The 24,005-nt window shown below is 57.0% G+C and overlaps 3 protein-coding genes and 1 non-coding gene across 5 annotated transcripts; 2 read left to right on the forward strand and 2 right to left on the reverse strand.

Annotated features, from left to right (window-relative positions):
* Window positions 1–91: 91 nt before the first annotated feature.
* On the forward strand, window positions 92–173 carry TRNAS-GCU (transfer RNA serine (anticodon GCU)). The gene has a single exon. It is a non-coding gene; the product is annotated as a tRNA-Ser (tRNA).
* Window positions 174–1,907: 1,734 nt separating this feature from the next.
* RPUSD2 (RNA pseudouridine synthase domain containing 2) lies at window positions 1,908–5,982 on the reverse strand. The gene is made up of 3 exons (XM_068148521.1): window positions 5,509–5,982; window positions 4,533–4,829; window positions 1,908–3,653 (listed from the first exon to the last, which is right to left on the reverse strand). Exons 1-3 carry the CDS (start codon window positions 5,863–5,865, stop codon window positions 2,850–2,852), a joined length of 1,458 nt encoding a protein of 485 aa, XP_068004622.1. The 5' UTR covers window positions 5,866–5,982; the 3' UTR covers window positions 1,908–2,849.
* A 475-nt stretch (window positions 5,983–6,457) lies between these two features.
* Window positions 6,458–12,882, reverse strand: LOC137446141 (protein-L-isoaspartate(D-aspartate) O-methyltransferase-like). Of its 2 annotated transcripts, none has more exons than XM_068148522.1 (9): window positions 12,776–12,882; window positions 11,781–11,916; window positions 10,863–10,967; window positions 10,476–10,507; window positions 9,697–9,801; window positions 9,038–9,158; window positions 7,511–7,596; window positions 7,095–7,264; window positions 6,458–6,787 (listed from the first exon to the last, which is right to left on the reverse strand). In XM_068148522.1, the coding sequence occupies exons 2-9, from the start codon at window positions 11,893–11,895 to the stop codon at window positions 6,775–6,777; spliced, it is 747 nt and encodes a 248-aa protein (XP_068004623.1). In that variant the 5' UTR covers window positions 11,896–11,916; window positions 12,776–12,882; the 3' UTR covers window positions 6,458–6,774. The 2 variants fall into 2 exon arrangements, with proteins under 2 accessions (XP_068004623.1, XP_068004624.1); XM_068148523.1 differs by lacking the exon at window positions 12,776–12,882 and adding an exon at window positions 12,261–12,283.
* A 97-nt stretch (window positions 12,883–12,979) lies between these two features.
* CCDC32 (coiled-coil domain containing 32) lies at window positions 12,980–15,987 on the forward strand. Its single transcript, XM_068148524.1, has 4 exons — window positions 12,980–13,066; window positions 13,402–13,651; window positions 14,454–14,610; window positions 14,817–15,987. The coding sequence occupies exons 2-4, from the start codon at window positions 13,411–13,413 to the stop codon at window positions 14,953–14,955; spliced, it is 537 nt and encodes a 178-aa protein (XP_068004625.1). The 5' UTR covers window positions 12,980–13,066; window positions 13,402–13,410; the 3' UTR covers window positions 14,956–15,987.
* Window positions 15,988–24,005: the final 8,018 nt, after the last annotated feature.

Here is a 24,005-nt window from a genome sequence, read left to right on the forward strand (position 1 = left end):
GCACCACATCGCAGGAAGGGAAAGCAGCGAGCGGATGCCCGGAACGGTGGATATCCTTCCTTACAGGCTGCGCGAGAAGGGAAACTACCGCGACGAGGTGGCCGAGTGGTTAAGGCGATGGACTGCTAATCCATTGTGCTCTGCACGCGTGGGTTCGAATCCCATCCTCGTCGAAAGGTTGGCTTTTTCTCCGTGCTCTTTTTATTTCCCCCCCAATCTCGGTCACTTGGGCGCTCGCTGCTGCGGGTTCCCAGGCCGAGGCCAGTCTGCACCGCCGAGCTCTCGCCCTCTTTCCGCCTCCCTCCCCTTTCTACCCTCCGGCAGCAGCCCGGGGGCTCTGACTGGCTGGGCAGGGAAAGGCGTGTGGGAAGGCAGCAGCTGCGGGCGGGAGGCTGCGCAGGGCTGGGAGATGCCCCTTACAGGACACACCTCAGGGGCAGGATGCCCCTCAGGGGACACCCCTCAGGATCCAGACACCCTTAGAGGTAGGGGACAGCCCTCAGGGGTAGGACAACCTGAGAGGTGGGGGACACCACTCACGGGTGGGACAGCCTTCAGGTGTAGCCCCATGCTGAGCTTGCATCCCAAGGGGTCACCCCTGAGGCTCCTACCTCCCCTTTAACCACAAAGCAGCAAAGCTGCCACCTGGGGCAGCCATCATGGCTATGTCACTGCCAGGGTGCTGTGCAGGGTTGGAAGGGCTGTGGCCCCGTGGGGCTGGCAGAGCTGCCAGGGGGTAAGCTGTCTTCTGGCTGCTCTCCTTAGAAATCAGTCATGCTCTGGAGCTGCAAATGCTGCTGGGAGCAAACCAGTTCTGATCTCTTCTTGCACTCCCAACCAATTGCTGTCTTTGGGCTGGCCTGGTCCTCAGGGGGAGTTTTGGGTATTTGCAAGGTCAGGCTGCCCATGCTCAGCAAAGTGTGATAATGACAAGCTGCAAAGTGCACTGTGCACAGCCAGGAAAAACACAGCACTCACCTTGGCCCACTTCAGCCACTTTATCTGCTGGCACGAGTCAGCAAAATCCCTTCCAGATGCTTAGTTCTTAGGAAAAAAACAAACCAAGGAAACCCAAACAATAGCACTTGGGACAAAAACCTCATCTAGAACTGCTGCCCATAAATCTACCACCCTGCTCTTGTGTCTGCAGCTGGGAACAGTCTTGACTGGGAACAGCTGCAGTCACCCTTATTTATGCACTGAAAGTGCCCCAGCTTCATTTACAGTCCCATGAAATACCTGTTTCAGGGCATGAAAACTCTGCATGGCTCTGGTTTTAGTGTCAGCTCTCCCAGGGCACCTTTGGCCTCCTCTTTAGCAAGCTGCCTGTAGCTAAGAACTGGGACTAGCCTCAACACATGATGGCAGCAAAAGAAATACTGTCTTTGCTTGGGTTAGAATCATGGGAGACCCTCATCAAGATGTGGGAGAGCAAAGCTGAAGCCTGAGTGAACGTTACTGGAAGCATTCAACATAGCAGCAGGGTGATCCAGAGGAGAAAGAGGTCCCTTGGCTGCTTGGAGCTATGGGAAGCGAGTGCTGGTTTGTTCTGCTTTGGTACACATCATCCTCAGGAGCCTTGCTAAGGAGGAAGGAAGTTAAGCACTCCTGAGGCCAGGCCAACCTGAGAACTCCAGCATCTCACACAGACACCAGGAAGCAGCAAGGCCTTCAGTGACCTGTGTGAAATGGGCAAAATGGTGATGGAAGGTCTGCATCCTGGGAGGCTGGGGAGCAGCCAGAGCTCCTGTGAGCACAGCACCGGGGAGAAGGGACCATGCCCCAAGAGGCTGTGTCACCTCTCAACAGTACCAGCTCCTCTGGGTTCCTTTCTCCACCTTTCAAGAGAACCTGAGACAGCAGAAGCAGTAACCCTCCCAGAGGCCAAGAGGTCACACAGACACTGATGAAAATAAGAATTATGGTGATATTTATCATCCTGGACACACAGTCATATAAAATGCACTACAAAAACGTCTTTGGGCTCCAAACCAGCTTTTGTGTCTCTTCAAAGGGATTGTCACAATGCAGTTGAACACTTCCCCCCCACCAGGAGCAACCTGCCCATAGTGCAATTCAATTACAAGAGAAGTGGGCTGAGGGCCTCTGCTTCGGCTTTCTGCTCAGGCATGGAGAGGATTTCTCAGCAGAGCAACCAGATGTTTGTGAGAGGGCAGGGGATGGGGCACAGGGGAGGTGACAGAGAGACAGGAAATGGAAAGCCCTACTCAATCATCTCATAAATCTGATAAAGACAGAATCTGGGGACCAGCACCTCTCAAAACAGGCACAAGGCAGAGGTCAGTCCCTGCAGTTACTGATGTTAAGCACTTCTTTGAATGAAGACTGAAAGAGCCACATCTGCCTCGTGGATGAAGGAAGCACAACACAAAGCAGCTTCACAGTGCTCTGAGTTCCCCTTACAGAGATCATGTTTGATCAGCCTGACAAAGAACAGTAACCCCAGGTTTGTATCAGCTGACACCCAGCATCGTGGAGGACATTCCAGCAGCCCCCAGAGTAAGAGCCAAGAATTACCTGTGAGGTATCTTGTGTGGACAATGACATCAGCCCCAGCGCAGGGGCAAGGCAAAGCTGTCCCTGCTGAGCAGTGCTTGCTGCCCTCAGGTGCAGGTTCTCTAAAGGGCAGCATAATTCTAGCTAAGAGGCATGAAGTAGGGGCTCCAGCTCAGCCTGGTCAGCACAGTCCCCCAGCCCCAGCAATCCTTCCCACCCTATCTCAAGTCACAGGCAGTTTGTCCACCTCGATCTCATGGGCAAAAGGCAGTTTGGGTCTTTACCAGACACCTCCCTGGCCAATGGCATCCAAAGGTGTCAGAAGTCCTTGGTCATTCCTCCCAGTCCTCCATTGCCCACTGGGGCATCTTGGAGCAGTACTCAAACTCTGCTCCCTTGTAGCGCAGGGCATGGAGGTACATCACCAGCTCCTTGGGAGATGGGTCTCTCCTGGTGACCCTGCACTCCGGGCACAGAGGGTCCTTCTCCTCTGAGGCCTCCTCTGCCCCCTGCCTGCTCTGAGTCTCGCTGGCACCAAGCTCTTCCTTTTCTTTAAGCACCTCCAGGCTGGCACTAGAGCCGAGGGGACCAGCAGCTGTGTCACTCCTCTCAGGACCCTCGGCTCCCCTCTGGGGATCCCTGGCAGGGCAGGAGGTCGTGCTGACGGGATCGGCCTGCGCAGGCTTTGAGCGGTCACTTGGATCATCCTGATCCTTACCCTCAGCACTGGAGCTCAAGTCCTCCTCCGAGACACCCAGGACGTCCAGGCTCTGCTTGGAACGGTGCTCCTCCACCAGTGCCTTCAGGAGCTCCTCGTCTGTTTTGTCCACCTTGCCCCCCTTGCCCCTCTGGGGGCCCCAGGCCTCCATGTTGTAGATGGGGTCGTTGAGGATGGGGTGCCCCAGGTACTGCAGGTGGACTCGGATCTGGTGCGTGCGGCCGGTGCGGGGCAGGCAGCTCACCACGCTGCTCCTGCCGTTGTAGCTCAGCCGCCGGAAGAGGGTTTGGCAGGGCTTCCCTCGGGGGTCCACACGGCACACCCCCACTTTGTAGGAGACAACCAGGATGGGCTCCTCGCAGACCACCTCGTGCTCCGGGAACTCCCCCACCACACGGCAGACGTACTCCTTCTCCAGCTGCAGCAGACGAGAGACACTCGCTGAGAGAGCAGAAAGCCCTGAGCAGGAACCCCAGCTGCTGCCTTCAAGTAAACACATCGTGGATATCAGCTCCAGCACAGGAGCTTCACCTCAGCATGGGGAGGAACTTCCTCACTGTAAGGGTCACAGAGCCCTGGAGCAGGCTGCCCAGAGGGGTTGTGGGGTCTCCTGCTCTGGAGCCTTTCAAGCCTCATCTGGATGTGTTCCTGTGGGACCTGTGCTGGATTCTGTGGCTCTGCTCTGGCGGGGGGCTTGGACTGGAAGATCTCCTAAGGTCCCTTCCAACCCCTAACCTCCTGTGATTTGCAGGCAACACACTACCCAAATTTCACTGTAACTGAACAAGAAGGGGAAAAATAAACACAATCAGCTATTTAACCCCAAATTCCTCTCATGCTTTTCCAACTAGTCAAGGAAAAAACCAAGAACCCCACAAAGGCCTGGGCTGTCTTCCTCGAACTCAAGAGCCAGCTCGAACCTTCCAGGGGTTATGGTCTTGAGGGAATCTCTAGAAGGTAGCTGCAGTTTTATCTGGGTCAGGAGACACTGGAGAAGCAAAACAGCTCCTACAGCTTTTGCAAAGGAATGAGTCCTGGATGACTGACACATGTCCCCACTGCAGGTAACACTGCTCTGCACAACCCTGGTCAGCCTGCACAGTCCCCGAGGGCAGGAGATCTCTTTCAATCCAATATTGCCAAAAATCAGTTCCATTTCCAGCCAACCTTTTCCCCTTGATGCGTCTCAGGCTTCACACAAGCTGCTTTGGGAACCTGTGCCCATTCAGACCAAAACTCTGGCTGACTTTGGACCTGGGTCAGCAAAGCTCAACCTCCCCCAGCCCCTGGCTCTCACCTGTCTCTCCCGAACCTGCTCATCCATCCTCTTGGACACCTCCAGCGTCTTGGCGAACATGAGCACGCCCGAGGTCATGCGGTCCAGGCGGTGGATGGTGTGCAGCTCCCTCAGGCCGTGCTCCTTGCCCAGGATGAAGATGACTGTGTTGTGCCGGAACCTGCCGCAGGGGTGCACGGGCAGCGACGAGGGCTTGTCCACCACCACCACCGCGCTGTCCTCCGCCAGGACGCGGATGGGCTGGGCGGTGACCGGGGGCTCATGGCGGTGCACGGTGTTCCGGAGGAAGTCGTTGTTCTGGGGGAAAGACAGACAATGGCAGGCTGCAGCCTGACCTCCCACGACAGGGGAAACACGAACCTGCCTTTGTGCTGGAGCACAGCAATCAGCACGACCCTGAACCCTGAATCTGGTAACCTGCCCGAGGTGACCTCTCAGTGACCTCTCTGCATCTCGCCTGCTCACAGGGGCCACGCAGCGAGCTGGGAGGCATGCTGCCCTTCCTGGAGTCGGGACTCCCTGGGAGACACACTTCCCCTTCAGCATCACAAGGTTATTTCATTCTGCTGGTGACCATCAGGGTGATACTCATCCCTAGAGCCTGCACAACACCCTCGTTCCCAGACAACACCCTTGACTCCAAATGGAGATATGGATTTGCTGGACCGAGTAGATAAGGAATGGGCTGGGTGGCTGTGCTCAAAGAGTTCTGGTCATTGGCTCCATGCCCAACTAGAGACCACTGACAAGTAGAACCATTGCAGGTCAGGTTGTGCGGGGCTCTGAGCAACCTGCTCTAGTTGGAGTGGATGAGCTTTAAAGGCCCCTTCCCACCCAGAGCCTTTTATCATTTAAAAACTAAGAGCCGAGCTAAGCTCTCCCATCCTGGGTTCCCAGCTGGCCACCCCTGTCTCATCATCCAGACCCCTCCAAGAGCTCTCCTACTACCAGCCCCGGTGTGTCTGTGGGTGCCCACCTTGAGCACGATGTCCAGGTCTCGGACGGGCTCCTCGTTGAGGCGCAGGCGGCCGGCGCGGGCGGCAGCGCGGTAGTAATCGATGGGCTGTGCGCGGAACTCGGTGCTGAAGACGTCCAGGAGGCTGCGGCCAACCCAGCGGCCCTTGCAGTACGTGCGGAAATCAAAGTAGTAGGGTCGCACCTTCCGCAGCCCCCCCTCGAAGTAGTAGGAGGTCTCAGCGAAGTGCTCCACGCCGAAACTCACCCCCGTGCTCAGCTTCCGCGGCGGCGGCACGTACCGCTCTCCGCCCGCCAGCCGCCGCTTCTTCGGGGCCGGCGCCGCTTCCTCCTTGTCCCCTGAGCCCGGCTCCGCCATGCTGCAGCCGTAGGGCAGGAGCAGACGCGGCACCCGGGCTCCTCGCCGCACCACCGGGCACAGACACGCTGCGCACACCTCGCCGGCTCGGCGCAGGGCGTGACGCGCGGCGCAGGCCGTGACGCAGGACGCAGGCCGTGACGCGCGGCGCAGGCCGTGACGCGGGACGCACGGCCGTGACGCGGGACGCACGGCACGGCGCTGCAGCCGTCTGCTGTCCCCGCTGTGCTGGCTGCGTTCCCCTCGGCTCCGGGGGGGCTCGGCCGCCGAAGGAGGCTGCAGCGGACGACGGGGCAGGGAACGATTTTATTTACCAGCATTTTATTTACTTTCCAAAAGAGCGCCTTCAATCCCCCCGCCCTGCGGCCCCCCGCGCCGCTCTCGGCTCTCCCGCTGCAGCCGGCCGGGCGGCCAAGGGGGAGCAGGAAGAGCACTTCAGGGCCCTGAAGTTTTCTTAACCCCACACTCTCGAACGCCAAATTAGTTGTTGGGAGACAGGAAGACAACACGCAGTCGTAGTTAAACGTTGACAAACGAGGGTTGATCGCTGCTCTGAAGCAGTAATTGCATCTTCAAGCATTAGGCAGAGTAGTCAAGATTAAAGAGTGGGTTTAGTGAGGGTTTAAGTACTCCTGTCTGCTTTTGGGAGTCTCTGTGAATAGTTGTTATCTGCAGCTTGGAGAGGACAGCTGGAGTTACCTGGAACCACTCACATGGCCTCAAGAGCCTTCCCCTGCTCCTGCTGCTGGTCAAAGGCCCTTCCTCCATAGGGAGCTCTGCTAAAGCAGAGGCTGCCTTCATGAGCTCCTCTGCTGATAGAGCTTCTGTTCCAAAAGCAAACCCATGCAGACCATTTACAGTCTTAAGTCCAATTCAGCTTTCTGAGGTCACTTTAGAGATCTCCATCCATCAGAATTCATCCCTGAGGCAAAGAAAACCAACAGTTACCATTGGTGGCCTCCAGTTCCACAAGGCAATCACAGGGCTGTGGTGCTTAGGAGTGCACAGGCTCCAAAAAAGACAGAAGCAGAAAGGTCAGTCCTCGGGCTGCAAGCCTCACCTAGCAAGCACATTCTGCTCTGCTGTGCCCTACCACAGCCAAGCCTCCTCCTTCTCTCTTTACAAACAGCATCTGCTAGGAATCCAGGACTCTGTCAGCAAAGGCAGCAGCCAAGGAGAGCAGGCTCAGAGGGACAGAAGAAAGGTTCCTCAGAGGAGAGCACTTTTACCGAGGCCACTGCTTCTCCCTGTCGGTCAGGGGCACGTAGATGACTCCCATCAGCTGCGTCTCCACGATCTGCCCCTCGCTGGTCTTGTCGTACTGCATCAGCACCTGGTTGGCACCCTCGGGCCCCACAGGCAGGATCAGCCGACCCCCTGGCTTCAGCTCATTCAGCAGCTGGGGAGCAGAGAGACCACAGTCAGCAGAGCCACAGAAAGGAGAGACAGCAGAAATGAGCTGTGAGGGTCAGGACCCCTAGGTAAGCGTGAGCTGGGCTCTGTGTGAAACAGCAGACAGGCAGCTTCCAGCCACTCCCCAGTTGGTACTTTTGGTTTCTTCAGTGTTTCCCTAATTGCTACTTTTTTTCCACAGCTATGATGCAGGCAGCCTACAGGAGCAGCCATCCAGCAGGGTCACTCTTACCTCCTTTGGTACCGTTGCTGCTGCTGCTCCGACGTGAATGGCATCGTAGGGAGCCTCTTCAGGGTACCCTTGCCTGCCATCTCCCACTGCAGGAGGAGAAGGCATGCTGAAGAGACTTGGTCTCATAACAGCCCCACAGAACAATAATTCTTACTTCCTTTCAGACAAAATCTAAATGGAAACTCCACATAAAGAGACTGTGATGGTAACCTGAATTCCCTTATCAAAGCAGTGGCTTTAGCCTTGCTTTACAAAGGGAAATGTCTTGATTCCTGGAACTAAGCACTGCCAGAAGGAGAAACAGCCAAGAGGACCTTTCAGTCACACAGTGGCTCTGTGCAGGCTCTGTTCCAGGTGCAGAAGAGCTGACTCAAATTATCCTCCCCAAAAAATCCAAAGCATGTGTGCAGACCCACTCACACTGAGCCCCACTGTGGAACAACCACTTTGCTCTGAGGAGGGTCTCTGAGCTAAGACAGTCACTGCACACTCGAGGTGAGGTGCATGCTAAGACTGCCTGTACCATCACATACTTCCAGCTCACACTGCAGGGTTCAGGTCAGCCCAGGGTGGGCCTCCCTCAGCCAGTTGTTCCTTGCAAAAGCCTCTACCCAACCCAGACTAACTGCCCTGAGCAGCCACAGCTCCCTGTGGGCAGCCACAGCTCCCTGTGGGCAGCCACAGCTCCCAGCTCCCCACGGGGGCAGCCACAGCTCTGTGGGCAGCCACAGCTCCCAGCTCCCCATGGGGACAGCCACAGCTCTGTGGGCAGCCACAGCTCCCAGCACCCCGCAGGCAGCCACAGCTCTGAGCTCCCCACGGGCAGCCACAGCTCTGTGGGCAGCCACAGCTCCCAGCTCCCCGCGAGGGCAGCCACAGCTCTGAGCTCCGCAGGGGCAGCCACAGCTCTGAGCTCCGCAGGGGCAGCCACAGCTCCCAGCTCCCCGTGAGGGCAGCCACAGCTCCCAGCTCCCCGTGAGGGCAGCCACAGCTCCCAGCTCCCCGTGAGGGCAGCCACAGCTCCGAGCTCTGCAGGGGCAGCCACAGCTCCCAGCTCCCCGCGGGGGCAGCCACAGCTCTGTGGGCAGCCACAGCTCCCAGCTCCCCGCGAGGGCAGCCACAGCTCTGAGCTCCGCAGGGGCAGCCACAGCTCTGAGCTCTGCAGGGGCAGCCACAGCTCCCAGCTCCCCGCGAGGGCAGCCACAGCTCTGAGCTCCGCAGGGGCAGCCACAGCTCTGAGCTCTGCAGGGGCAGCCACAGCTCTGAGCTCCGCAGGGGCAGCCACAGCTCTGAGCTCCGCAGGGGCAGCCACAGCTCCCAGCTCCCCGAGGGCAGCCACAGCTCTGAGCTCCGCAGGGGCAGCCACAGCTCCCAGCTCCCCGCGAGGGCAGCCACAGCTCTGAGCTCCGCAGGGGCAGCCACAGCTCTGAGCTCTGCAGGGGCAGCCACAGCTCCCAGCGGGCAGCCACAGCTCCCAGCTCCCCGTGAGGGCAGCCACAGCTCAGGTGACCACAGCAGAGAGCTCACCCACGAGCTTCACACGGCCAGAGCTCAGCAGAGTGGGATCATCTTCCTGGACATTTCTGATGGACTCGTGGACCAGCTCTGCGATGTGCTCAATGCCCACAGCTTTCCCTGTGGGGCCCATCTGGAAAGAAGCAGACCACACCTCTGTACCTCCTGTGTGTGCAGAGCTGTGTTTTACAGGGCATGTTACTAGAGGCAGAACTTCCAAGTGGTTTCAAGGTGGAGTAGCCCCTGCTGTATTAGCTACCTGAGGGATGCACAAACCCTGGCTCTGGGAATCCCAGTAACCCTTTGATTCCAAAGGAATATTGGTTGAATTGGTAGCTTCCATGACTTGGCCATTTCCTGACTGAACAAGCTCTGGGGCAGAGTACCCTGAACAGCTTTCCAGCACCTCACAGGTTAGAAAACAAAGAGGCTGTGGCTACTGCAGAAACAAACTATAAAGAACCTGCCACGGATTTGTGCAGCAGGTGAACCCTCTCCTCTCAATCTGAGCAGGGTTAACAGAACACCTCACAGCAGACAGCATCCAGTTAGGTTCCCCAAATGACTGCACTGGCTTTTCCTACAAGCTGGTCTGTGAGGAGTTTACTGCTCCCTCCTCTCCCCAGAAAAACAACCCCACCACCTCCTAGAGTCAGGGTCCTGGGTCTCACCATCCTGGCGAAGCAAGCTGTGAGGTATCCGCTTCCAGATCCAACGTCCAGAGCTTTTGCCCCCTCCACAAGCTGATCCTTGAGCAATTCCAGTGCATGGGCATGCTGCATGGACAGCAAGCACAAGGAGGTGTGAAACATCCCAGGTTAGTTTCCTCTGCTACATTTTCCCCTGCTCTGATTTAAGCTCAGCACACTGAGCACTTTGTCTGAGACATTCAGAGAGGAATTAGAAGGTTTCGTCTGGGAACAGGATTTGGGAAGAGTTTCAGTACTAAGATCATGGAATCATTTGGGTTGGGAGAGACCTTTCAGGTCACAGAATCCAACTGGTAACTCAGCACTGCCAGGTCACCACCAAACCACGTCCCTCATCAACACATCTCCACAGCGCTGAAACCCCTCCAGGATGGGGTCTCCACCACTGCCTGGGCAGCCTTGGCAACCCTCAAAAGGAAGAAACTGTTCCTTGTGTCCAACCTTAATGTCCAAAGAGGTGAAGCAGCAGTGAAAAGGCCTTGTGTGAAAACTGGACAACGTTGCTGTTGGCCTCAGCTGTGCAGGGTTCCCATCTGAGGGCATTTTATAAGCAGCTTAAAGATCAGGGGGCAAACTCCTCTTAAAAGTAAAAAGCTTCACACACAGTGTCTGAAGACTCAAGCCTGCTAACCACCCCCAGGGGATGTTTCACCTTTCTGCTTCAGTACTGGAAAAAGAAAGAAATGCAGTGAAGGCAGGCAAGGGATGGCCTCCACTTGCGTGCCAGAGCTTCACCTTACCATGTGCGGCGCACTGATCGTAGCCTTGTACCCTGAAAGGGAAAGGGTGGCACAAGTTATGTGACAGAGACCATGACCAGAGGGAATTTTCTCCCCCATTCCCCCTAAAACCACACTCTCTTGTTCACTGACTTACACCCTCCTGCTGGGGGATCACCAAGGAGTGCAGGATAGCTGCACAGCTTGCTTCTGCTCCCCAGGCAGGACTCAGAACCAGCAATGCACATTTTGAGTGTGGAAAAGCTCTTTTCTGCTTTCCTCTGCATCCCACAGGTGAAATATGGATGGGGTTTGATCTGTGTGACCTGTGGTGAAACTCAGAGCCCACCCTGCCCCTGTGCCAGCACCACAAGAAGGGTGCCTGGGCACACCACACAAGTTACTCACCGATGGACTGAGGAGAGTCCATGTAAGGGAAATACTTGATGTAGTGACCTCTGTCAGTAGCCAGCAGCACATCAAAGACACGCTGGGATTTAATGATTCCTTTCTCTGGAAGAAGCAACAGACAGAAAGGACTTAAATCCTGGGGACTGTAGCAAGAGGCTTGGAAGAGGAAACAAGACTTCAGGGAGAGTTCAGCTTAATAAGCGATCTGGGAAGGGAGAGAGAACAAAGCCCAGGTGGAAGGATGTCCTGCTCAGTTTCTGCTGCACTGAATCACACTCTGGTCCCAACCATCAGCTCACACTCAGGGGATGGTGGCTGACATACACAATGTCTCTGGGGCTGCCAAGCAGGGTGACAGAGAAACTGAGCCACCCTTCTGCTCCTGAAAGAGGAGACTCAGGTTCAGGTTTCAGGAGCACAGGCACTGCCCTGAGAAAACTGAAGGTGAGAGAAATGACTGTGACAACGCTCAGCATCCTTCACACCTGGAGCAGCTCTTACAGCAGGACCATCAGCTTTAGCAGCAGGGGAGATTCAGAGCTGATTGTGACAGGGACAGAACCAGCTTCAGCAGCTAGGGAAATTCAGAGCCAGAGTTGTGTTCCAGTCCCAGGGCAGTTGACCGGGGGGAGCACAGACCACTAAGCCCCCAGTGATGTCATGCTATGCAGCATTTTAAAGGTGAGACACATTTACCACTCCAGGAGTGGAAGGAAGCCTGGGGATAGTCTTTCCTGCACTTCTGGCATAACATCTTGTTTCCAGTTATAAATAGAACAAGCTCAGACAGGGCCAAACGCCCAAACGCAGGCAAGGTGACCTCCCTGAGTGCACAGCATCACCATGTGCCCCTGCCTGACACCAAGCCACCTCCTGCTGGAGTGCTGACAGGTGCCATCAGCAGCTGGTACTCACTGTAGAGGTTGTTGACCAGCTCTGGGTGAGTCTTCCCACTGGAGGTCCAGGCCATGGTCCTGGCGAAGAGCAGTCCCATGAGTGCAAACACAGTGCAGGGCAGCAGGCAGCTCATCCCACAGCGACAGACAGCAGCCTGCCCAGAGAGGGAACCCACAAGTGACTGACACCCCAGAACCTGACCTCTCCTTAACCTTGCACTCAGGGTACTAGTTAGAGCCATTGAGTTGTTTGGGTTGGAAAAGACCCAGATCACTGAGTCAGCCTAAGATCATGATGCCCATTAAACCACAGCCCTGCCACGGCCACAGGTTGCTTGAATGCCTCCAGGGATGGGGACTCCACCACCTCCCTGGGCAGCCTGTGCCAACCCCTAACCACTCTGGCAGCAAAGAAGTTTTACCTAATATCCAAGCCGACTCTTCCCTGGCACAGTTTCAAGCTATTTCCTGATACCAGGGAGAAGAGACCAGCCCCCACCTGGTTCCAACCTCCTCTCAGGGAGCTGTAGAGAGCAATGAGGTCCCCCGCAGCCTCCTCTTCTCCAGGCTGAACAGCCCCAGTCCCCCCTCACCAGGCCTGTTCTCCAGGCCCCTCAGCAGCTCTGCGACCCCACAGAGCTCGCACGCTCCCCGGGAGACCGGCGGCCCTGGGGAGCCAGCTGCACGCCCTGCTCGCGGCCGGAGCCGTCGGCACTCAGCACACCGCAGCCAGAGGGCGGCTCCGCGCGCGGCCACGCTGCAGTCACCCTGCGCGGCCGGGCGCTCAGCAGGAGAAGCGCCCGAGGCGGTGGGCAGCTTCAGGCAACGCTGCGCGCCCGGGGCTGCCGCCCGAGTCCCGGCGGCGCCGCCGCGCAGGGGCAAGGCCCCGCTGGAGCCCGCAGGGACAGAAGGTCCCGGGCGGCCGCCGCATCGCCGGGGAAAGAGGGTCCCGGAGGGCACGGACAGTCCCTGTGCTCCCCTGCCCGCCTGGCCCCCTCCGAGCCGGTCCCTTACCCGCTCGCCCCGGGACTCACGGCGCAGCCGCAGGCACCCCCGCGGCGCGCTGCCGGCTCGCTCGCCGCCGCTGCGCAGGAAGCCTTCCGCCCTTCCCCAAGATGGCGCCGCAGCGGCCTCAGTCTCCGGCGCGCATACAGCTAATTTCCCGCCCTCTGCTGGGCGGCGGGCTAATAGGCGCCTGCCCCCCGCCGTGAGAGCGTGGTGATTGGTCAGTTCAGGTGTCAATCAATGCGTGGCTAGCCGCTGTCGCGGCTTGTGGTGGTTGCGGTGCGGGCAGCGGCGGCCGAGGCGAGTGCGCGGACCGGGACCGCTGCGGCTCCTCCGTGTCCCCGGGGAAGAGGCTCGGGTGGCGCCGGGGAGCCTGGTGCTGGGGGCCTGCGGGGGAAGGGGCGGAGCGGGGGGTGTGCAGGCGGGGGCCGCGCGGCCTGGCTCCCTGCGCGCTCCCGCAGGCCCTCGCTGGGCCCCGGGGTGCAAACGCGAGGCAGCGGCGGGGCGCACGGAGGGAGCCCACGGGCGAGAGGTGCCCGAGTCGCCTGATGACTTGGGCAGCGGGGAGCAGAGAGGGGAAGGCCTGGGAGAGGGTTTTCTGCTCGCTGTTGATCGTTTAATTTCCCCCACCTCAGGACTTCAGGATGAGGATGATTGAGAGCGTGGACTCCGTGGGCTCCAGGTCCAGCGAAGACCTCTGGGCTGAAATCTGTTCGTGTCTGCCTCATCCCGACCAGAAGGATGCCAGCCCTGCTTTTACAGACTCCTTCCTGGACTCCTATGCTGATGGAGGCACCCAGGGCAATGGCTCAGATGGCTCTTCCCAAGCCAGCCTGAAGCCCTGGGCCCCCCTGAACGATTCAGAGGTGTATTTAGCATCCCTGGGTGAGTCTCTACTAAGTATTCAATTTCCCGGTTTGAGTAGGTGCCTGGTGACAGCTGTGGCTCCTGTCTGTGCAGCTGAGATGGTGGTGCTCACATCTCTGGTTGGGAAGGTGCCTCCCATCTGTTGTATAGAGCATCTGAGTCCTTTACTGCCAGTGCACCGGTGGAATGGAGATGCACAGTCCTAGCTTCCTCAGCTGGAATCTGTGTTTCGAGGTGACAGATCACGCTGATCATCTTTGCTGGTAGGACACAGCCAGCTCTGCACTCACCTTTGCCCTCAGTTTGGGCACTGTTTGGATCCACACTGCAGTCAGTCTCCTTTGTGTCCGTGCCCACTTGCATGGGAAGTGTGGGAACTTGATGCCTGTGAGCTCTGAATTCTCCTGTGTGATTGCATGGAGGCTGAGCAGTAAGCATGGAGTGAGTTGAGTGATTCCATAAGCCTTATTTCCTTCACCTAGATTGTGTATGGAGTGCATTTAGTCAAGGGCTTGAAATCCAGGGGTGAAATTTCCTTTTAGAATCATAGAATAGAAGCACAGAATGCATCATGTTGGAAGGGACCCTCAGAGGCCATCCTGTCCAGCCCCCTGCAGTCAGCAGGGACATCTCCATCTAGAGCAGGTTGCTCAGGGCCCCAGCAAGTCATGTCCAGGGATGGAGCCTCCAGCACATCTCTGGGCAAGATACAGCTCAGTTTTCCAGAGTTTTGGGTGTAAAAATCTAGGTGCTACTTACCTTCCTTTTTAGAAGGACGTAGCAGAGAGCTAATCCAGACCCCTCCTTTGCCCCTTCCCAGAGAGGAGGCTGATGAGGATCAGAGGCCTGTCTCAGGAGCTGACCTCCAAGGACATGCTGCACACACTCTCCCAGGCCAAGAAGGAATGCTGGGACAGGTTCCTGCAGGAGAAGTTGGAGTCTGAGCTCTACCTGGAGGGGCATGACACTGATGAGAGGTGAGGTTGCTGCACCTGCTAAAGAAAAAGCAGAGTAAAACTTTTCTAAGCACAGGTTAAAAAGCCCAACTACAGGATAGATCTTACCTGCAGCAGTAGGAGAGCCTGCAGTGGTCAAGCACACAGCAGAGGGGTTTGCAGGTGCTGGTCTGCACTCCTGTCAGGGTCTGTTGCTGTCCTCCTCACTCTGTCTCTGCTCCCTGCAGCACGCTGGAGCAGCTGAAGCGCTGGCTGCAGCCGGATAAAGTGGCCATCAACAGCGAGGAGGTGCAGTGCCTCATCCCTCCAGAGCCTCAGCCAGAGAAGCAGGAGCCCCAGGAAGAGCCTCTAGCTGCAGAGCAGTGAGATACACACCAGCCACACCAGGAGCTGCCTCCTGCCTAACCCTGCTGACAGCCGCAACGGGGTGGGAGGGGAGGAAGTGTCATTTGTCTGTGCTGTAGGAAACAAAACCCCCAACACACCAACCCCCCTCTGGGCTCCAGAGACAGCAACTGGTGTTTGTTAAGGGCAGGAGTGGAGCACCAGGGACACTGAATCAAAACCTCACCTTGATCTGCTCCCAGCCTTTAGCAGCATGATCATTCCAGTCTGAGTGTGAGCCGTTTGGAATCCATCAGGAGCTGTGAGACAGCAAAAAGCTCTTCAGAAGCACCACAAAGCCTCCTGCTCTAAACCAACACCACCTGTCTTGCACCTTTGTTGTTACTCAGTTGGGCATTTTTGGTTCTTTCCTGCAAACTCCACGGTGGTGGTGGCTGCAGTTCTGGGCTGTTGAAGCTTGAGCTGGCCCTGAGCTGAGGGAGACAGCTTCCACCTCCCTGCATCTGGAGGCTACAGGCACTTCAGGTGGTGGTCACTGTAACATTCCCCTCCGTAGTGCTCTCTCCTGCAGGACTCCATTGCCCAAACTATTACAGAATAGGCTGGAGGAGTCATTCCCCCTCCTGTTGGTCACTCTGTACCTGCTGTTTATCTCCTTCAGCCTTTCCAGAAGGGGCTCAGATGAGCTTCTGTATCAGGAAACCAGGAGTGACAGCCAGGGAGGCTACAATCAACTTGTTTTCACCACAGACTCTCACAGGATCACCTGAGTTAAACATGTCCTGGTACTGAATGGCTTTCCATCCTGTTTCACTCTGCAGATTGTCCTTTCTAACCAAACTCTGTAATCCTCTGCTTGTACAGAACTGCTTGTTCCCTGGGCCTGTGCTTTCTGCCTCGGCAGTGGCGCTGCAGGTCGACAGAGGGAGGCAGCAGCCACCTCCTGCCAGCCACAGCTCGTGGAGGCAGGAGCTGCAGAAGTACTGCTGGCAGTTCTTGCACCCTGGAGTCACCCTCACCACCTCCCTGTATAGAAATGCATTTTTTAAAGCAGATCCTTGTCTCCTGTCTCTCTGGTTAAAAATGCTGATGTTAGAATCACAAAGGTTGGAAAAGGCCTCCAAGACCTTTGAGTCCAGCCCTTACCCCAGCACTTCCAGGGCACCCCAAACCCTGTCCCTCAGCACCACATCTCCACAGCTTGGATGGGAACTCCCCCACTGCCCCAGGCAGCCTGGGCCAGGCCTTGACAACCCTCCAGAGAAAGGAATTGTTCCTTTCCTAAGCCTCCTCTGGGGTAACTTGAGAGGCCCTTTCCTCTAGTCCTCTCACTGGCTCCTTGGCAGAAGAGCCTGACCTGATGTCATTTACCTGGACCTGAGCAAAGCCTTCGACACTGTCCTGCACCACATCCTGGTCTCCAGGCTGGTGACACATGGGTTTGATGGGTGACCACTAGATGGATAAGGAACTGGCTTGATGGCTGCACCCAGAGAGTGGCTGTCAATGGCTCCATGTCCCAGTGGAGGCCAGGGACAAGCAGAGTCCCTCAGGGATCAGTCCTGGGACCTGTCTTGTTCAACATCTTTGTGGGTGCCATGGACAGTGGCACTGAGTGCACCCTCAGCAAGTTTGCTGATGACACCAAGCTGTGGTGCAGCAGACAGCTGGAGGGAAGGGAGGCCATCCAGAGGGACCTTGACAGGCTGGAGAGGTGGGCACAAGCCAACCTCATGAAGTTCAATAAGAGCAAGTGCAGGGTCCTGCAGCTGGGTCAAGGCAATCCCAGGCACAAATCCAGGCTGGGCAGGGACTGGCTGGAAAGCAGCCCTGAGGAGAGAGACTTGGGGGTGCTGGTGGACAAGAAGCTCAACAGGAGCTCTCAGTGTGCACTTGCAGCCCGCAAAGCCAATCAGATCCTGGGCTGCATCAGGAGAAGTGTGGCCAGCAGAGCAAGGGAGGTGATCCTCCCCCTCTGCTCAGCCCTGCTGAGACCCCACCTGGAGTACTGCCTCCAGTTCTGGAGCCCCTATTACAAGAAGGATGTGGAGGTGCTGGAAGGTGTCCAGAGAAGGGCCACAAGGATGATCAGAGGGCTGGAGCACCTCTCCTATGAGGACAGACTGAAGGAGTTGGAGCTGTTCAGTCTGCAGAAGAGAAGGCTCCCAGGTGACCTCATTGTGGCCTTCCAGTATCTGCAGGGGGCCTACAGGAAGGCTGGGGAGGGACTGCTCAGGCTCTCAGGTAGTGATAGGACTAGGGGGAATGGAATGAAGCTGGAGGTGGGGAGATTCAGGCTGGATGTGAGGAGGAGGTTCTTCCCCATGAGAGTGGTGAAACCCTGGAATGGGTTGTCCAGGGAGGTGGTCGAGGCCCCGTCCCTGGGGGTGTTTAAGCCCAGGCTGGATGAGGCTCTGGCCAGGCTGATCTAGTGTGGGGTGTCCCTGCCCATGGCAGGGGGGTTGGAACTAGATGATCCTTGTGGTCCCTTCCAACCCTGAATGGTACTATGATACTATGATACCTCCACCTGCCTCCAACCTCCTTTCAGGGAGCTGTAGAGCAATGAGGTCTCTCAGCCTCCTCCAGACTGGACAGCCCCAGCTCCCTCAGCTGCTCCTCACAAGAGCTGTTCTCCAGACCCTTCCCCAGCTTGGTTGTCCTTCTCTGGACATTCTCCAACCCCTCAATGTCCTTCCTGGAATGGGAGGTCCAAAACTGACCCCTGGATTTGAGGTGTGGCCTCACCAGTGCCCAGTCCAGGGGGAAATCCCTGCCCTGGTCCTGCTGGCTTGCTTATCCAAGCCAGGAACCTGTGGTTGCTTCTAAAAGCACAAAGCAGAGATAAAACTCACAGCAAACTCCATTTCCTGGTCATTATCTGTGTGGGGTGGGATGGACCCCAGGATGTCACAGCAGGTGCCTCAAGCACTGTGCTCACAGACAAGGGCAGCAGAGCAGGTTGCAGCTTCCCAACCCATGGCTCCATTCAGAGACAAGTCCTGGTGTGGGGCAGTATGAGGTTTGGAATGAGAGTGACTTCTGTGGGGTGTCTGGAAGCAGCAAGATGAGGTCAGAATAAGGTTTCCAGGATAAGCAGCTCCCAGCATTGCTGCTGGGTTACCCTGGCCAGGGCATGCCTGTGCTCAGAGTGACTCAGGGTGGATGTGCTCTGCCCCAGCACCCAGTGAGTCACCATTCTGCTGTCACATTCAAACTCCATCTCCTCAAGTGATCTGTCAAGAGCCTTCTGCTTCCCTTATCAGATTGTTCTGCTCTTTGAAATTAAGAGCAGCTCTCAGCCAGACTCTGATGTGGAGGCAAAGATGATTTGGGTCCTGCTGTGATCAGAACTTGCCCCTTGAGTCTGCTCTCAGGCAGCTTTAATAACCCCAACCCTCAGCTGTCAGACAGAGGCACAGCCTCCTCTCACCAAAGTGAGCTTCTGACAGTTGCCATTCCTCTTACCCAAAGCCATCCCTGGGGCTGATTATCTGTGCTCCTCCCTCCTTTCAGCAAGCTCTTAAGCAAAAGATGAAAAATTGGTTGGATGTGGAATCAAAGGCTCCCAGGGAAGGTGGAGCTGGTGGGCAAGGTTGAACCTGGCAGCCAGGTTAACCTTCCCCACCCCACCTGCTGGTGGGGCACACAGTAATTAGCTCCTCTGACTCCAGGCCAGGCTGCTGGAGCAGCACAGGTTTGGTTTTCCTTCCACAGGAGACCTGTGGCCGTTTGAAAAGGAAAGATAAAGGCGACAAAGCCTCAGTCTGCTCAGGAGGGACAACCCCTGCTCCCAGGCAGGTCCCTGGCAGGTTTCTGAAGAGCCAAGAGCTTTATCCTTGCAGTGTTTGTCCTGACACCTCTGTTAAAAGCTTCACCACAGAATTCCAGCTGGAAGATGCTGTTTGTGGCTGGGGAAAGCAGCTTCTCATGTCTTTTGGGACGCACTTTGCAAGCCCAGGTGGATTTCTGGGTGCTCATTGCCTTTCCAGTACCTTTGTAATCCTCTGCCCTCAGTGACCCAAACCCATCAGCAAGTCCCTGGGGAATTCAGCCTCCTGGGCTGCCCAGGGAGGCCATTTCCCAACTTGCACTTCCAAACACTTTCAGCTTTGTTTTATCTCAGAGACCATCTCCTGCCCTGCCCAGCTGGGACAAACCTTACCTAGAAACCTCCCCCACAGCCCCCAGTCAGCACTTCCACCATTCCCCAGGCAGATTTCCCCAGAGCCATTTGGGGAGGGGAATTCAGGAAAGTTCCATCATGATCCCAAAGCCACATGCCAGGTTACCTGCCAGGGCTGAATGTGTGGAGTGCTGGAACCCAGGAGGTTTGACCTCAACATCAGGAGAAACTTCGCTGTGAGGTCGCTGGAGCCCTGGAGCAGGCTGCCCAGAGAGGCTGTGGAGGCTTTTCCAGACCCATCTGGCTGTGCCCTGCCCTGGGTGACCCTGCTCTGGCAGGGGGTTGGATTCAGTGATCTCCAGAGGCCCCTTCCAACCCACAGCATTCTATGATTCTGTGGCACCAATTGCTCCTGGGAGACCTGGGCACAACCAGAGCTGCTGCTGAGGAGGAGCTGGGATAGAGAGGGTCTGTGCCAGCCACGAACAGCTTCTTGGCTCCTTTTGGAGCAGTTTTGTCCCGGTACAGAGGTGGGTTTCCATACACTGCTTGCTGTGGGTTCCCTCCCTGCTGAAAACCAACCCAAAGGGCTCAAAGCCTTCTAGGGGTCCTGCCCTGCCCTGCCTCGCCCTGCCTGAGCATCACGGCAGGCTCAGGACAGCAAGGTAATTAGCCCTAGGGTTAATTTCAGCTCATTACCACCCAGCCTGGCAGAGCACTCCTGCCTAATGTCATGGAAATGGAATCGTTACTGCAGTCACTGGCCACCGAGGTTAGTGTTGGCCACTCACCCCTCAGCAGCAGTCAGACATCATTACCCTCCTCCTGCTCCTCCATTCAATCACCGGAGGCAGCTCCCTTACACTAATAAATGCCCAATTAGGGCTCATTTCTCGCAGGACCCTGTGTCTAGAGCCCTTTCCTCCCGTCCAGCCTCCCACCTGGCAGCTCCCTGGCTTGAAACAAGCTGGAAAACCTTTCTGAAAGGAAAAAACCATACCGGCAGGGAGAAGGCAGCTCTGAAGTGGCTGAGGTGGCCTCAGAAAGTGGTCAAAAGGGTGGGAGAGAGGATGGAGGAGAAACCACAGCTTGTGTGGGCACAGCAGAGGGGAAGATGCAACCTGAAAGAGCAGCACTTGCAGCAGCCACCCTGACGGTCAGGGTCAGGATCAGGGGTGGTCACTCACCCCTTCTCCACACGCACCTGCAGGGGGTCTCCAGTCCTGAAGGGTGCTGTGGTTGAAGCTTTCCTGCTAGCCCCAGAGCCTCATACGGAACAGATTTGGGCTGCCTCCCCTCTCCCCTTCTTCCCTGGAGGGAAAAGCAAATCAGGCAGGAGAAGAAAAGAGGTCAACTTGCCACAGAAATAGTCTTGCATCGATGTGGAAGTAAGAAGGAAAGTTTAACGAAACAGAAAAGGCATTTGAGTAGAAGAAGGTTACAAAGGTGTGAGGAAAGAAGGGTAAATAAAACCAGGGAGAAGCCCCTCCTCACCTCTGCCCTGAACACGGTGCAGGATCGGTGCCACGGAGCTTTTCCCTGTGAGCCAAAGCAGCTTTATCCCTCCGGGCAGAGGAGGTGGAGCCCCCTCACCGCCACCGGCAGCTCTTCCCTCTCCCAGCCAGCAGAACAAACCTGGTTTGGGTTTTTTTACTCACTGTATCTTTTTGTGCTTCCCCAGGTGCTAAAATCACTGCTCCTAAGTTTAGCAAATAGCCTGCTGGGCTCTGCAGAGCAGGAGGAGCTGCTGAACAGGAGCAGTCCCCCCTGAAAAAGGCTTGGTGTGATAATTCATGGTTAACTGGGGAATTGGTTCCACCTCCTCAAGCACCTTTGGCTGCTGTGGGCACAGCTGAAGCCTTGGTCTCGCTGCCCTAGCAGCTCTCGGGGGTCCCACTGCAGGATTTTAGCAAAGCCACCTCTGGGGCTGTGCCCACACAGCTCATCCACACTCAGCCAGGCAAAGCACATCAGACACCTGCTGGGCTGAGCAAAGGAAGAGTTCTGGTGGCTTAAGCTCTATGGGTCTTGCCTGTCCTAAGCCCACAACCCACCCTGGATTGTGGCTGGAGGATGCCATGAGGTCTCCTCAGAAGAGGAGGCTGAGGAGAGACCTCATCATCCTCTACAGCTCCTTGAAAGGAGGTTGGAGCCAGGAGGGGACAATCTCTTCTCACATGTAACAAGTGACAGGACAAAGGGGAATGGCTTCAAGCTGTGCCAGGGGAGCTTCAGGTTGGATATTAGGAAAAATTTCTTCCCAGAAAGGGCTCTCAGGCACTGGCACAGGCTGTCCATGGAGATGGTGGAGTCTCCATCCCTGAAGGGGCTTAAAAGCTGCATGGATGTGGTGCTGAGGGGTGTGGGTTAGGGGCAGGGGCTCAGCAGCAGCGGTGGCATTGTGAGCTCCAGGGGAGCAGCTGGGCTTGATGAGCTCAAAGGTCTCTTCCAACCCCTACACTTCTGTGATTGTGTTGCTGGGTGATGGCCTCAGCCTGTCCTCCAAGGCTCCAGATGTCCTCAGCTGTCTCCAGAACCAAGACTTGCAGCCTAAAGGGAGAGAAGCTGGGTGGAAATCAATAACAGAATCACACAGTAGCCATGGAAATTGCCACAGCGTCCTCCAGAGAGGCAGCAGTGCTGCAGATGGCTTTCACTTGGGTTTAAGGACATGGAGGTTGTAAACACACAGGAGGGAGCAGTCAAGCAAGGAAATCCTAATCCTGGTTCTTGTGTGTCCCCAAACACTCAGTGCCCATCTCAGAAGCTTTGTCAAGTGCCGGTGCAGAAAGCATTTTAGTGCCAAAGCTTTTTTAACCAAGCTCTTAGAAATCTCTCTGTTGATGTTCCCTTGAGGGCAAACACTTGAGGACTGCAAGGGAGACAGATTCCTGGTGCCCCTGCATGCCTATCCTGCCAGCACCAAGCTTCCCCAGAGCAGCCACCATGAAGGGTGACCTGAGCTACTCCTGGGCCATAGGAGAAGCTGGTGGCTTGGTGGAGAGGACAGGGACCTGGTGGCTGCACTTGGGGCAGTGCTGCCTCCTCTCCCAGGGGCAGGAAGTGGGGCTGGGGTTGGTAGGTACAGGGAGCAGCCAGAATCTTCCAGGCTGGTGGTACCAGCACTGCTCCTGGCAGCTGGGATCCAGCCCTGGCCTGAGTTTTTCTTATCCCCCAGGAAATAAAAGGAAAAGTGGCAATTTTATCCCTCCCCAGTGCTGGGGGCTCCATGCAACAATCAGCTCCCCTGCCCCCAGCCCCGAAGCAGAATTCACTTTGGTTTGGGGGCAGTGTGCCATGGGGGAGTTCAGCTCCACGGGGCACACACTCTGCCCCACGCCTGTCCCCACACCACGGCTGTCTGGGGGTCTCGAATCACTGGGGCTATGCTTGCTCTGTGGTTCAGTGCCCATCGGTCTATGGCTGGACCACCCTCACCCCATGGCCGGCTGACCACTGCCCCACGGCTGGGCCACCAGCACCCAGTTGTTGTGAGCCCATCGCCCTACATCCGGGGCCCCCCTGACCCGCAGCTACTGTCCCCCAACTCTGCCGTCCCCTCTCTGCTCCCCAGGGCTAGCACCCCACAAAGGGGCGGCTGCGGCCGCTGACCGGGAGCTCCGCGGGGTCCCTGTGCCCGCCCACCCCGTTTTCCCCCCCTAGCCCTCCCTTTTCCCCCTGCCAGCGCCCCCTCCTCCTCTCCCTTCATTTCCCGGGGGTTCCAAGCGGGTCTAGGGGATTAGCTGGACTCGGGGGATGAGCCCCGGATCATCTTTGGAGCACCCCTGAAGCAGTCTCGGAGCACCTCTAAATCATTCCCAGAGTATCCCGAGCATCCCTCAGCATCCCTGGAGCATCCCGGGGCACTCTCGGATCATCGCGGAGAATCTTCGGATCATTCCCTGAACATCCCCAGAACACCCACAAAGTATCCCGCAGCAGCCCTGGATCATCCCCGAAACAACTCTGAAGCACCCCACAGCATCCCTGAGCAGCTCTGGAGCACCCCCCGAGCACTCTCGAAACATCCCGGCGCATTCCCGGAGCATCCCAGAGCATTCCTGGATCCCCCCCCGGACCCCGCGCAGCGCCGCCGCCCCCTGCGCCGCCGGGGCTGGGGCTGTGGGGTGGGTACCTGCGGCGGGGAGGGTGGGATGTGCGCGTCGCCGGTAACACCGGGAACGCCGAGCACGGGGGGTGGGAATGTCCTGATTCTCCACGCCTTAAAAGCTCCAAGCAGCCCGAATCCCACCCAAACCCGAGAGAAGGCAGCTGCCAGCGGGAGCTGCTGGGGAGCTCCTGGTGAAGAACCGCTGGGAAGGATTTGCTTTTTCCTCACCTTCCCGGGAATACCGGCGAGGCTGCAGCCCCCCACCCCTGGTCAGGTCAGTGCGAGCGCCCCAGCCTTGGGCTCGGTCCCAGCTGGACCAGTGGCACAGAGCTGCTGGAGAAGGAGCCTGGGGATGCTCAGAGGGGCTGGTCCAGCTCCTGGAGAGGGGTGAGGTGGAACTCCTGACACTGGGGCAGGACATGGGACCTGGAGCTGCATCACCTGCAGCTTGTGCAGCCCTGAGGTAAGAAACCAGAACGTCCCCCCCTTAATTACTAGGGAGACTTAATTACTGCTGGTTTGACTCCCCATGCCCCCGTGGACACTCAGGAAAGAGATTTAGAGTGTCCAGGTGCTGGTGAGGGACAGAGAGGCTCAGTCTGATGCTGTGGGCACCGGGAGGAGGATCCTGGGGGGGGTCTGCATTTCCTCCCACTTTCTGCTGGAATATGTTTGCCTTACTCCCCCTCCTGCTGCTCTGAGGTCTGTGGACATGTTCAGAGAGCCACAAATTCCCTCTTGCTGGGACGAAAACCAGCTGGGCAGGAGACACCTGAGCTCCATGGGTGGTAGAGAAATAACCGAGGGGGAAATAACCTCATGGGGTAGAGAATG

Source organism: Melanerpes formicivorus, unplaced genomic scaffold, assembly GCF_026170545.1.
Source record: "Melanerpes formicivorus ecotype bairdi unplaced genomic scaffold, bMelFor1.0.p_v2 SCAF_16, whole genome shotgun sequence".
In the NCBI taxonomy this organism is placed as follows: Eukaryota; Metazoa; Chordata; class Aves; order Piciformes; family Picidae; genus Melanerpes; species Melanerpes formicivorus.